Source organism: Agelaius tricolor, unplaced genomic scaffold, assembly GCF_023055355.1.
Source record: "Agelaius tricolor isolate 1412-34295 unplaced genomic scaffold, bAgeTri1.0.p SCAF_3, whole genome shotgun sequence".
Taxonomy (NCBI): Eukaryota; Metazoa; Chordata; class Aves; order Passeriformes; family Icteridae; genus Agelaius; species Agelaius tricolor.
Window position 1 is genome coordinate 14,025,962 of NW_027269263.1, and position 13,163 is coordinate 14,039,124.

General features: G+C 43.9%; 1 protein-coding gene across 3 annotated transcripts; it reads left to right on the forward strand.

Moving 5' to 3' along the window:
- The first annotated feature begins 176 nt into the window (after nucleotides 1-176).
- FGFR1OP2 (FGFR1 oncogene partner 2) lies at nucleotides 177-11,364 on the forward strand. Of its 3 annotated transcripts, XM_071422562.1 has the most exons (7): nucleotides 242-333; nucleotides 2,820-3,033; nucleotides 3,180-3,316; nucleotides 4,422-4,539; nucleotides 5,431-5,573; nucleotides 8,550-8,663; nucleotides 9,004-11,364. In XM_071422562.1, the coding sequence occupies exons 3-7, from the start codon at nucleotides 3,182-3,184 to the stop codon at nucleotides 9,139-9,141; spliced, it is 648 nt and encodes a 215-aa protein (XP_071278663.1). In that variant the 5' UTR covers nucleotides 242-333; nucleotides 2,820-3,033; nucleotides 3,180-3,181; the 3' UTR covers nucleotides 9,142-11,364. The 3 variants fall into 3 exon arrangements, with proteins under 3 accessions (XP_071278661.1, XP_071278662.1, XP_071278663.1); XM_071422560.1 differs by lacking the exon at nucleotides 2,820-3,033 and having other exon boundaries at nucleotides 177-333; XM_071422561.1 differs by lacking the exon at nucleotides 2,820-3,033 and having other exon boundaries at nucleotides 225-333; nucleotides 3,079-3,316.
- Nucleotides 11,365-13,163: the final 1,799 nt, after the last annotated feature.

The following is a 13,163-nucleotide window of genomic DNA, read 5'->3' on the forward strand; positions in this document are numbered from 1 at the left end:
AAACCTATTCACAGTGCAACTGCTTAATCCTGCGTGTGCCGCTAGAGCTGCTGATGTACAGTTCAACACAGATCCCGAGGTTTGGCTCGACACCCTCCTCACACCTGCAGGACCCGGCATCTGGAGGAGGGCGGGGCGTTCTCTCGCGAGATTTGGAGCCGACGGCCGCGGAGGGGCGTGTTCTCGCGAGAGCGGCGCGCGGCCGGTACCGCCCCCTCCCCACGGCGCCCCCTGGCGGGGACGGGACGCGCTGGCCTCCCCTGGCGCCGCCATTTGACATCGGTTGGGGCCGGTCCGGGCGCAGCCCCGGCGCGGCCGGAGCCCCGGGCATGAGTGAGTTCCGTGGAGGGGTTCGGGGACACGGCGGGGAGTTGCCGCTGTGGCCGCCGCCGGGCGATCGGGAGCGCGGGCAGACTTGCGTTGGGACGCCTCACGGCCGGGGCGCTCTGAGGGGCGTGAAGGAGCAGGACACCCCTTGCCCCCGCCTCAGACCCGCGGGCCGGGGCGGGCCCGGGACCCCTCACGTGCCTCGGCTCGCGCCGGTGTCACGACAGGCGCCGGTGTCGCCCCTCAGCGTCGCGGTGGCGCCGCGTTTTGGGGGCAGGAGGCGACGCTCCCCTCGATGACACCCCCGGGACGCCGCTGTCACACCGGGAGGGGACACCCCGGGATCTGTCACACCGGGAGTGCGGCGGTGACACCCCCGGGATGCTCTTGTCACGCCGGGACCTTTGCACCAGCTTAAATTCCTTGGAATTCCTTGGAAATTGCATTCTGGCTCAGCGCTGCCAAACTGGTCTCCGTGGTAACAGAACCCAAAAGCTGTGGGAAAAGGTGGCTTCCAGTAAGGATAAGAAAAGAAAGATGCAGAAAGTTAGGAGAAGGCGGTGGTCGCACAGAGATCTTTACTCTTTGGTGTTGTTTTTTGGTGTTTAATTTGATGATGAATGCCATTAGCAAATAGCAGGAAGTGACAGTGTGCAGTAGGAGTGTTGCTGGGGTGACTTGGGGCTCTGCTACCTGTTGACAAGGTTGCAGTAACGAGCATCTGTGCAACTGGGCATCTCTGCTAGGGCAGGGCTCAGGAATCATTAACTTCAGCTCCCGTAGTCATGCTCATAAAAGTAATACATGATAAGAATTTGCTTAAATCAATTATATTAATGATTACTTGGAGTTTTTTCCACCCCCTAAATGTCCAGGCTAACTCACAGATTTAGCTGAGTTTCAGGATCAGGCAAAGGTTTTGTTTTTCACAGGTAGCCAGAGAGCATTTTAAGATTCAAGGATTAGGACCAGTGTCTTGGATACTGAAAGGTATCCTAGCCATGATTTGGAGCCACTGTGAATCACCATGATACAAACAGTGATTCTGCTTTTTGAGGTACAGATGCTGCCTGAAAACTGAAGCTGGGCCCTGGCCTGACAGGGGACAGTGACTACAGAATTTTTGGGGCTGTGTTCCACACATCTTTCCCAGCACATTTCCTGTGAAAAGAAACATCAGTGCCTTTGACACAAACAAACTTCCTTTTCTCTGACATGGTTGGGCCGGGGCAAAAACAAGAAAGTGCATCTATTAAACAGATGCTGTTTAAAAATTTATGTGTATGCAGACAAATTATCAGAGGTGTTAAGTGCATTGTAGTCTGAATGCCAAATGTATTCCCAGCTCACATAGAGGCCTCAGAGGCTTTGTTTATACTGGTCAGAGAATTCCTGGAGAGTGAGCTGAATTAAAGGCTGCTCTTCAGCAGCAACATGGATCTCACTAAATCAATTTCTGCAGCAGTTCAGCCAGTTAGTGGAGAAGGTCATCTTTTGTCTGGGATGTTTCTGTAGGAGATCTGACTGGAGGCAGGAGCAAGAAAAGCAGATCTCTAAAAACAGTGCACTGTTCTTCCTTTCCATGTCATATTTTGAAAGAGCTCCAAGTGCTAAGTCAGGGTGAATAAATTAAGCACCTGTGATAGCCCAGCACTCTGCTGGGGGCCTGGCTGTCTCAGATACATCATATGGAAAGTTAAATGCCAACGTTATCTGATAAACAGGAAACCTGCACATGCCAAAGTGCTGATGCTTTTGGTAGCACATGAATCCCAGTACACACAGGTAAAATGTCTAGTTTTTGAAATATCCTTCCTTCTGCTGCTTACCTGGGATAGGAGCAAAAGGTCAGCTGAGGCAAATTTGAGGATTTCTTTAAGTTGGTCATAAGATCCTGGGCTATGAATAGTAAAGGTGCCTGAGAAAGTTAGAAAATCAACCTGAAGTGATTTTTTTTCCATGTAGCTGAGGAAAGACTCAATAATCTTTAATGCTTACAAAAATCTTTACTTTTGCAAATAGCCTGGCTAAGAAATGGATTTAATAGATTCTTTCAGTACCTTAGAACATTTCCTAAACCAAATATTAAGCCTGATATCAACAAGGCCCATAAATCTCATAAACCTCTATTGCTGCTGTTTGATTGCTGAAGACTGTTCAAGGAGTTTAAATAGATTTCCTTTTCAGTAGACTAAGTCCAAGGTTCCTTAAAAGAAAATAAAAGCATAGACTGAAAATCTTGGTCTCGAAATTTAACCTGCCAAGCATGAATATGAAAATTGCAGTGTAAAGGCCAGTACTGTTTGCAATAGACACAAGCATTTTGCAAGTTTGGCAGTTCTGGCAATCTGTAATTCCTGTGAACAAGTGCTGCAGGTGGAAGGGCGATGTTTTAAGGGTGCAGTTGCTTCTTTTCATTAGCTGAGTTGCTGTCTCTCTCCGTGCTTTGAAAATGTCACGGTTCCATTCCACGCACCAATGTTTGTGTTCAGTTACAGACATGAACAAAACACGAGCCTTTTGTCTTCTGAACTTTGCCTGAGCGATTTTCTCTACTCCATCAGTTTGAGCTGCTCCTTCCCTGCTGATTTAAGTCATCAGAATCTTCCAGGCCACTGTAGTCCTTCAGCATTCTCTTTTGTGCTGGTTATCCTGAAGTGTATCTGTTAGGAGGGCAAATTAAAAAAAAAGTAGCACTAAAAACGAGTGAGTTCACGTAACATTCTTTTACTTTCTGTGTCACTCTGCCAGAAGCAGGGGTGCTGCCCAGCTTTGCTGTGCTGGGTGCCCTGCCTCTGGCAGCTGTGCTGTGCAGAGGTGCTGGGTGCCAGCGCTGCCTTTGTCGTGTTCAGAAATGAGCTGCACCATCGAGAAGGCGCTGGCGGACGCGAAGGCGCTGGTGGAGCGGCTGAGGGAGCACGACAGCGCGGCCGAGGCGCTCATCGAACAGACCACGGCGCTCAACAAGCGGGTGGAAGCCATGAAACAGGTCTGCTCTCCAGCCCTGCCTATCCTGCCAGTGCAGCACTTCCAGCTCTGGGGGCTTCTGTGCCGCACGGAATGAGCGGGGTGCCGGGTTAATCCTCTAATGCACACTCGGTGTTTTTAGTAGGGGTGTGGCTCTCATCTAAAAATAGCTTGTTCATATAGTTTGAGACTGAAAATATTTTCACAGTTACTCCAGTTTAAATATTGAAAACAAGCATTTATTTGAAGAATGCTGGTAGAAATGGGCTTGGTATCTTACAAACCGCTCTGTGGTGTCTCTTGGTTTGCTCTCCAATGCAATACTACACAATTTTATTAATTTCAGCATGCCCCATTTAATCATACAGAGGCTCTGACATGTTTTCTTCTATACAGAATACTTTGTCTTTGCACTGTCTCCTTTTGTTTCCAAAATAGCCTCTTGGGCTTTTTTGTGCTCACTTCTATTCTGATGTTGAGCTGCTCAAGACGTGTTGTTAGATTGAGCGTGAATTTCACAAGACACCTCCTGGGAAAACGTAAAGGTTTCTTGTGACTTTCCATATGGGAGTCCATCCTGTCACTTTAACAAACCCAAGATATGTTAATGGGCCTATAAAATTATAACACCCTGCATGCAATTCAGCCCTGTAAAACTAGGCATGCTGAGGCTTCATAGCTTCAGATCAAGAGTATTGCATATCCCCATGTGTTGGGAGTCAGGATCCATTGACTCGGGCCTGAGTGACTTGTACCCACACAGCCTTGTGGCTTAAGGTTTTGGGAAGCCACAGTAAATGTCAGGAGGTTAATGCCTCATGGTTTGTCTTTACCACATCTCTATGAGTTTTAAATTGCCTGATGGTGAACTTGGCTGGCATTAACTGAAGGTTAAATAGTATCCACGACACACATCTAAGGTGATGCTTTTGTGTCTCTAAAGGACAGGATGTCTGCAACACTTTCTGGTATGTGTGTTTGATATTATGATTTAAAAGCAAGCATTGTCTTCCTGGTTACAGACAGTGAGTGACAGTAGAAGTGGTTCTTTGTGACCTGCTGAGTATTACCTGCCTTTGGTTAATCAAATATGCTGTACCTTGTTGGTTTGTTTTTGTAATAACCAGTACCAGGAAGAAATCCAAGAGCTCAATGAAGTAGCAAGACATCGCCCTCGGTCTACTCTAGTGATGGGTATCCAGCAGGAAAACAGACAGATTAGGGAATTGCAACAGGAAAACAAAGGTAAAATATTAATATTCTACCCTTTTCAAGCTCCAGCCTGTATCACTGGAAATAGTGAGACTTTTACCACTGATCTTTTTTCAAAGCAGAGCTGTAGAAGAAATTTTTTCTTCTAGTTTCAATTTGCCAATTTAACTGATCAAAATTCAGTTCAAGAGTCCTAAAGTCCAACCTCTGGGACTGATGAATTAAAAGAGAGATTTGGGAAAAATTACCTTTTTTGGTCCTTACCTAATGTCCAGCACAAGTGAGGAAATAAATAGAACTTTATTCTGCAATATAGGGATCTTTTTGGAGAAGTGTTTAACAACTGCTGAAAATAATAGGAACAGTCAGGACAAGTTACGGTGTAAGTAGAGAAGTAGAATTCCTTCTGGTGTACACTAGGAATGCACTGTTCCTCCAAGAAAGTCTTAGATATTCTAAAAGTTCCACTCACCAAAGGATTCAATGATCTCAATTCAGATGAGTCTTGCCTTATTTCAGGGGTTATTTATCTTTTGACTCAATAGATTTTGAACAGAAACGTTTTTCAACTCTGGTTTTACCAAGCTGCAGATTAAGACAGATCTGTGAACTCCTTCCTGCCTTTTATACAGTGTGGCTTGTAGTGGGTGGGGTAAAGCTGCTCAGCCACACTCCAGCTGGCTTTTGTCAGCCACGGGCACTGAACACAAAATCACACTAACAAAAGACACTGTTACTGACCAGGATTTCACCCAGGCTGATCACCATCAAAGCCATTTGCAGAGCCTGGGTAGATTTCACGGTGCAGGGAGCGGGGACACTCAGTTACGGGCTCATTTCGGTTTTCTCAAGCTGAAATCCTTGTGCATTTTGATTTGGTTCTCTGTGTTAAACTCTTAACTGCATTTTGAATTCTGTTGGCAGAACTGCGCACGTCTCTCGAAGAGCACCAGTCAGCTCTGGAGCTCATCATGAGCAAGTACAGAGAACAGATGTTTAGGTTGCTTATGGCGAGCAAAAAGGATGATCCGAGTATAATAATGAAGTTAAAAGAGCAACATTCCAAGGTAATAATTTCATTGAGGGTTTTTGCTTTGTTTTTTAGTTAACCTTAGTTTGTAGTGAATCAATTCAAAGCTCACTTCACGTCAGTTTTTATGCTATTGTACTACTAATGAACCCTAATTTTTATAATCCACCCCGTGCAACATGATCAGGAAACTATCAGTTGAGTTAGTCAACCTTCTCGTTTATTAGAACTTAAAACAGGTAGCATTTCATTACTGCATTTGCTTAATTTTCTTTTGTTTCACTTCAGTCTTTAAGGCAACTGCCCTGTTACACTGCCAGAGGTTAGTAATAGTCAGACTTTTAGACTAGCTTTAATTTATGCTTGTGACACCAACAAATCATTAATAAACTTCTGCTTAGGGAGAGTAGGAGGAGCAAACTTTTTAAATTCAATATTTAATTTTTTTCCCCCTAAATATTGTAAATAAATTTTAAAAATTAAAAGTCCTTTTGACTATTGATTAACTGGATGAAGCAGGAAACACAAGTATATGTTCAGTTATTTAATAGTCAAAAGGACTTTTAAATTTTGGGGGAATTCATTAATCTGGGTCACTAACAGATCTAAACAGGAGCTTTTTAGCAAAATATTACATTTCACTGAAAATGTAACGATCATTAGAGCAATGCAGCTGTGTGGACAAACATGTTCTAAGTGTTTAATAATCTTTCTCCTCAGCTAATTTAAGTTTGCAAAGCAAACTTAGGGTCTGCTTACTGGGAAAACAGAATTTAAGAATTTGATTCTTTCTTGCCTGCTACAGCATCCTATGTGTGTAATTATTGCCATTGGTATGAAAAAATATTATTGGATTAGAGCTTTATCTTTAACATAAAATCTTGAAAAATGACAGATAAAAATCATTTTCAACAGAAATTACCTCAGAATATGATATAGCACCTGCTCCAGCTTCAAGAGAGCCAACACAAGAGGGGTAAAATGAAATCCATCCTGAAATGGACTGTGATAGTTCATTTAGGAGCACTTCAATGGAAAGACAGGAAAAAGAAACAAAAAAAGAAAAAATAACATCTCACAATGTAATTGGAACAGGAGATTTAGGCTTCAACATTTTCATTAAACCTCTTCCTTCATGAATGCCTGATGAAAAAGATTTATCACCCTTATCCTGACACATAGGATTTCTGGAATTTCATTATTCATTCTCTAGCTGAAGCTTCATATTCAGAAGATTGAACAATGTTGAAACACTTTTTAAATACCTCTCTCTTGTTAAGCAAAAAATCCATTATACCCAAGGAGTTAAACTCCCTGTTCCCAGTAATGCTATTTTCCTGAGTGCAAGCTGTTATTTTAGTGCCTGTTTACAGATTATTACAAGAGCATTGATTGCTGCAGATGAAGAAGCACCTCCTTTAAATAGTGTCTTCTGTTGGTGTTGTATGCAAGAGAAAAGTGTGTGTTGGTAGCAGTGACCCTGATCTAAGCGTGCTGTCTGAATTTGCTCAGCTGAAACAAGGCCCTGAAATGGGTGCGGCCCCTTTCTGGTTTTATCTCTTTAGAGAGAAAAAAACCCCACGTGTATGAAAGAGAGAGATACACAGAGGCTTTCACTGTCACTGCGCTCTTCTTTTTGTTTTCCACATGTGCCTTCCAGAGCAGAGCCTCCCAGTTTGGTGTTGGTGTTAGGGTCTGACCTAACATCAGTGACCTTGGAACAGGCTCAAAGTTGTATTGATCAGTTGTATTGAGCTGTGAAAGCAGGAAGCAGGGAGAACAGCAGTATATCTGAAACCCACAGCTCCTACCAGTCCTTCTCAAGGGTGCATCCTTGCCTGACCACAGCTTCCTGTCAGGCTACATTTGGGAGTTCTTAAAAAAATATATTTCATGTCATCACCTGGACTAGAAACTGAGAAGAAAATAAAGATTTACAGCAAGTTCTTCCCCGCTCCCTCACATTGAGAGTGGGCATTTAACAACTGCTAAATTATAGCTTGGGCAATTGGAATGGCAGAGGGGAAAGGGCTGATGTTTATTTCAGTAAAGGGTATTTGTTTTGGTCAGATGATTCATTATGATTCAGCTGAGGCAGTTCTTTGTGGTAGTTTAAAGGCAAGCTGATCATCTGCCAGCTGTATAGATCTCCCATCAAATTCATCATTTAAAGGTGGGATTTAGCTTTAGTCTCTACTGTCCTTCATTTCAGCCCTCCTGTCCTGCTTTTCTTGATGCTAGCCAATAAATATTGTGGATTTTGTCCAAAGGCCAGGTCAGGCACAACTAGACTGGCACCACAGCAGAGTTGGAATAAAAGACAAGTTGAAAAAGGAAAGCTGTTGGAAATACCTTTAAGCCGTTTGGCTTAACTGAGCAGTGAATGCCAGAGGGGCACAGGCTTCTCATGTAGCATTGCAGGGAAAGGAAGCAGTGACCCTTATCCTGAACCTCTGAAGTCCAGAGCCCAAATAAGCTGGAATTGGAGGTGGAGTCAAGCAAAAGTATCTAAAATAGAGAGTGGAGGACAGGTTTGAGTTTTGTAGTATATGACATAGTAAGGATGACCACTGCACCTGCTCTTTTTTGTAAAAAAAATGCCTGTCCATGGACTGGTACTGGAGATCCAGTTTCAAACACCTGGAAAGAATGTGGCTTTCCCTGCTGTTCTCACAGGAGTGGAGCTGTTTTGCATATCCAAAATAAAACACATCAGTTCCTGCTGTACAGAAGGGCCTGGTCAGGGCAAGCACAGCACCATCTTGTAGCTGTTTTGAGGCCAGGGTTCACAGCTAGTTAAGCTTCTATCAGATTCCACTGTGAGGCAAACCAGGTTTATTTAAATAAACAGGACCACTGTGGCTGCCCACACTGTAAAGTTAGAGAGAATTTGTTTTCCAAAATTGAGGTCTGTGATAAAAAATGTCACAGCAGCTAAACGACATTTAATGCTTTGCTTTTTTAATAATGCAGAAAATACATCACTAAGATATTACTAAATATTGTATCTCAGGAGCTGCAAGTGCACGTGGACCAAATTACAGAGATGGCAGCGGTGATGAGAAAAGCCATTGAGGTGGATGAAAGGCACGGCTGCAAAGAGCAGGAGCGCATCAGCCAGCTGGAGGTGAGGAGAAAGCTGCAGAGGCACAGATATTAAAGGGAGTAAAGATCCTTCCAGGTGTTTCATGAAGTTACTGTCCCAGTCACTCGCTGCTGTTGTGTTACCCTTGCCTTGCTGGATCAGGGGAAGCACCGCTGCAGCTTAATCTCAAGGAGGGGGTGTTTAAAGCCCATCCAAGAGAGCAGGAGGGTCAGAAACCTCATGTGCTCCCTTGGAGAAGATGACACAGCACTGATTTCAAGTCAGTGTTTTACTCCTTATGAATTAGTTTGGAGTAGAGGGGAGGCTTTACCTGATTTCTTTCTGGAGTCCTACTAACGTATTTTTCACTCTCTGGTTTTAGCAAGAAAACAAAGGCTTGAGAGAAATTCTTCAAATCACTAGAGAATCATTTCTGAACCTCAAGAAAGATGATGCATCAGAGAGCACATCCCTGTCAGGATTAGTGACAAGCAGTGATCTGAGCCTGAGGAAAAGCTAAGGACTCTGGGAATCAGCAAGCTTCAGTTGCACACTTAAACCAATGGAGCATCAGGGGGCACTGGTCAAGCACTTGTTACTGAATAGGGCACCAGCAAGAGGATACATCCAACTCCAGCTCAGTGGCTTTTATACTGTGTAACATAAATTCAGCTGGTGTTCTGCAATACCCTCAGTGACAGATTGATTGCCATAGATCTAACCTCAGTAGGAAATGGATTAATGCACTTGCTGAATTGCATATTCTTTTTATATGAACTTGTTTTACAGATAAAAGGTGAGATTTCAAGTAATTTATGTAAATTATTGCTCATACAAAGTTCAGTGCAACTCTTAGATAATAAAGGTAAGATTTCAAGTCTAATCTCTGCCTTAGAAAGTAGTAACTTATGAATATGCTCTGTGCATGATCCACATAGCATTTTTTCCTTTTGTTTTGGTTTTAATGACTTCTCATTTTGCAACAAACCTCTTTGATGGGAGGGGCACACAGGCAGCATGAAATTTAAGGATTTCTGTCATTTACCCTTGAGCTATCGCTTTAAAATACAAGGCCAGTTTTTAAACTTAAGGAATGCTGTCAATCAATAGCTTGGAGTTTTTAAATGAAACAAGGTTCTTTCAAAACTGTGCACTGAATTGTATTGTGAGGACATGGAAAGAGCTGTTCCCGCTTTGTTGTTCTCAGGCACACAGGTAGCAATACAATTCTGCCTCAGCTTTTACCTTTCAGAGGGGAAATCCAGCTCAGTTCTCTGTCAGTAAGAAGCCACATGAGTCCCGTGTCTTTCTTCTCCAGTTGCCTGCCCAAACTTTCTGAGTGAGGAATGGTAACTGGAAAGCACAAAAGCAGTGGCTGCAGAAATGGGGGTGGAGGAAGGAGGAAGCAACTTCATGGCAGAGTTGGAAGCCTGCAATAGTAGTCTTAATTTTCCTTTCTCCAGTACTAGCTAGTCATCAAGAAGGTTTTAAAGTGAGTTAAGCAGAGTGAAAGCTGTCAGCTACAGAAAACTGTGGAGCTACAGCTGCCATCCACAGTTTCACATTCTGGCTGTTTAATAACCCACCAAGCAACACGAGCTGAGCTATCCTGAAATCAACCACCGCTTAGTCAAGTTTGATTTTCAGTCACAGCAACACAGAAGGAACTAAGCTTCCAACACTTCCAAGCGTGCCAGCTTCAATGCAGCTTCCTGTGCCCCAGCACAGCTTCCCTGAGCTCGAGTTAAATGTTCCACAGGCCTAAGGGGGAGCTTTCAGTGGCACTGAACTGACTTAGGAGCAGCTCAGTACCTTTGTTCTGTTCTCTCTGTTGCTGCTCCTTCCTGTGGTGCTTTTAAGAGAAAATAAGTGAGAAAGGAGCATTAGCAGGCAGTAAATACTAGTTTTCAGTGGATTAATACATGTGCTGACAGGACAGGTAAATCAGGCCTCCACATTCTCACAGGCTGCTTTAGAAATGGAAAAACTGCTGCTTCTCTGCAGAGCACCTTGGCTTCTTGCTAGGCTTAGGAACACATTGAGGACATTCACATGCATGGAAAAAAGTTATGGCCATTTCCAGACTTGTGAAACAGCCGTGGGGAAATTCTGGGGGAACATTTTAGCTCAAGCACAAAATATTCTTGTCTGCTTTTATATTATCTGTAAAGCTTTGCTGGTGCTTCTCTAATCTAGATTTTGCATTTCTGCCATGGCTTGCAAGCTGCTGACTTACCAGAAGCAACATCTTTTTTCACTGGAGTGTTCTGTTGTTGCAAACTTACAAGGAATTTTGGGTTCAGCTGTTGAAGTTCTTGTTTCTAGAAGCATCTTTTCAACCACGCACTGGTGTCAAGAGGCATTTCTATCCATTTGATGCTGAATTCAGCTTCGTGGCTGACTTCTGGTTTGGCTTCCAAATACAGAAGAGGGTTGTTGGTCTGTGGCAGTACTTTGAGGTTGCTCTATTAGGAAATAATGCTTGAGTAGTGTTTATTTTTGTAAATTACAAAGAAAAAGTGACTTAATTTATCTACTTTTAGTCTTCACATTTGATACGTCTCCCCTTTCAGTCCCCTACCTGATCACTGTAGGATTTTAAAGAGCCTTCACAGTGTGTGGAGTGACTATTTTTCATTGCATACCTGTTATTTTTGTAATGCAGATGGCTTGAAAAGGATTTATGGCTAGAATTGTGTACTGTACAGTAAACTTATTTTATCAATAAAGTTGACTGAAAACATGGATGTCTCCATGACTAAAGCAAGGTACTGGCTCCGAGATGAGCCTTGTTGGCAACAGAAGATAAGAAAGTAACCAAAACTGCTCTATGTGGCAGCTGTTCAGCCGAGGGCAGACTGAAACTAAATTTGGCTGGTTTGTACAACTAAAAGCTTAAAACAGCTTTGACTTTCTGACAAGCACATGGGATTAGAAGATTGTTAAAATACAGAACTAATGACACTGGAGAATTACATGTACTGGGATCCCTGTGTAAATGCCCAAAGGCTTAGGGAGTTTCCTTAAGCTCCTTTTCTGGTTAAAAGAGGAAATTTCAAGTCTTCTGTTGCAATGTAAAACTTGAACTTCTTTTTTTTGAGAGCTTGGAGTCTGAGTGTCTGGGGCATGGCCGGCCTCACTTTGGCCAGAGAGCACCATGGTGCTGCTCACAGCATGAGGGCAGAGGGAAGGTGAGACCTTCAAGCTCCTCCTGTGCTACCCCCTGTCATGGGCAGGGACACCTTCCACTATCTCAGGCTGCTCCTAGCCCTGTCCAGCGTGGCCTTGAACACTGCCTGGGATGGAGCAGCCACAGCTTCTCTGGACAAAGATTTTGTAATTTTTTATCAGTTCTTCTTTGACAAATTGGCTGCACACTTCTGTTATCCAGCCAAGCTGATAAGAGAGCACAGGTCAGCTAAATGAAGGCTGTACTAGATGCTGTGTGCAAAACTACATCAAGTCATTCCTTTGCTTATGGACCATTTAGCATAAGTGGGACTGAACTGGAACTGTATGGGTGCAGAGATCGAGTTCCTGCTGCCTGCAACCACCTTCCTGTTCCCAGACATTGGGAGCCAGTGTGGCGCTTGTATCAGGGAATATCCTTATTTCCCACGTTCAGAAGACACTCACCTGACAACTGCCTTAACTAACTGCTCAGCAAGGAGGGAAACACTTTGTCACTGCAGTCTTGGAAGAAGCACGTGCTGGCAGCACTCCTCAGGCACCAGCAGAGAACAGGCACAGGGAAAACCCTCCAGCTGCAGTCTCTTTCCATTTCCCAAGGTGAAGGTTTACGTTTTTGAAGAATGGCAGACAATTCATTCTCTGCAGTGTGCTCAGCACCAGAAATCCCCCAATCCATACACCTGAGGTGGCTCTTCCAGCAGTGAGCAGCAGTAGAGCTGGTTTTGAGAAGTCAGTTCTTGGAAGCTCAGCACAGCACACCAATGGATGCAGGGTGATCAACACCTTCCCTTTTCCAATACTACATTCAGGAACACTGCAAACACGTTTTTAAATGACTCATCATCTGCAACTCATTGCATTCCTGGCTAAGCAAACAGCAGCTGCCTCCTACAATTCTCCACCTGTGCTTCTTTGCTTCCTGCATGTAGCTTTCCCCCTCACCGTCAACATTCAGGATAAAAAAAAAAAAATCGAATCCAGCTCATTTTGAGCATATTAGATATCTGATGCTTTTTCTGATGAGGCAGCCTTGTGAAGATCCAGTTCCGAAGCAGGCAGGGAAGTTTTGCACAGCGCTCTTCTCCTGCCACTCCCTCTCACCCCCAAAATGAGCTTGTTTATTGCTCTGGTTTGAAGTTGACTTATCCCAGTGTTCAAGGAAGCACAAAGCCCTTCATGCTCAGCAGGAGTCAGCTGGCTGCCTGGAGCTGGGGGCTGGAGCAGACAAGCTCTGAGAGCAATAAAATAAATACAATAAACAACAAGCATCTGTTGAACACACAAGTGTTACAGGAGCTGTTGTTTCCAGAGAAAACTCAGACACCAGAGCCTACTACTCCAGGATGTGGG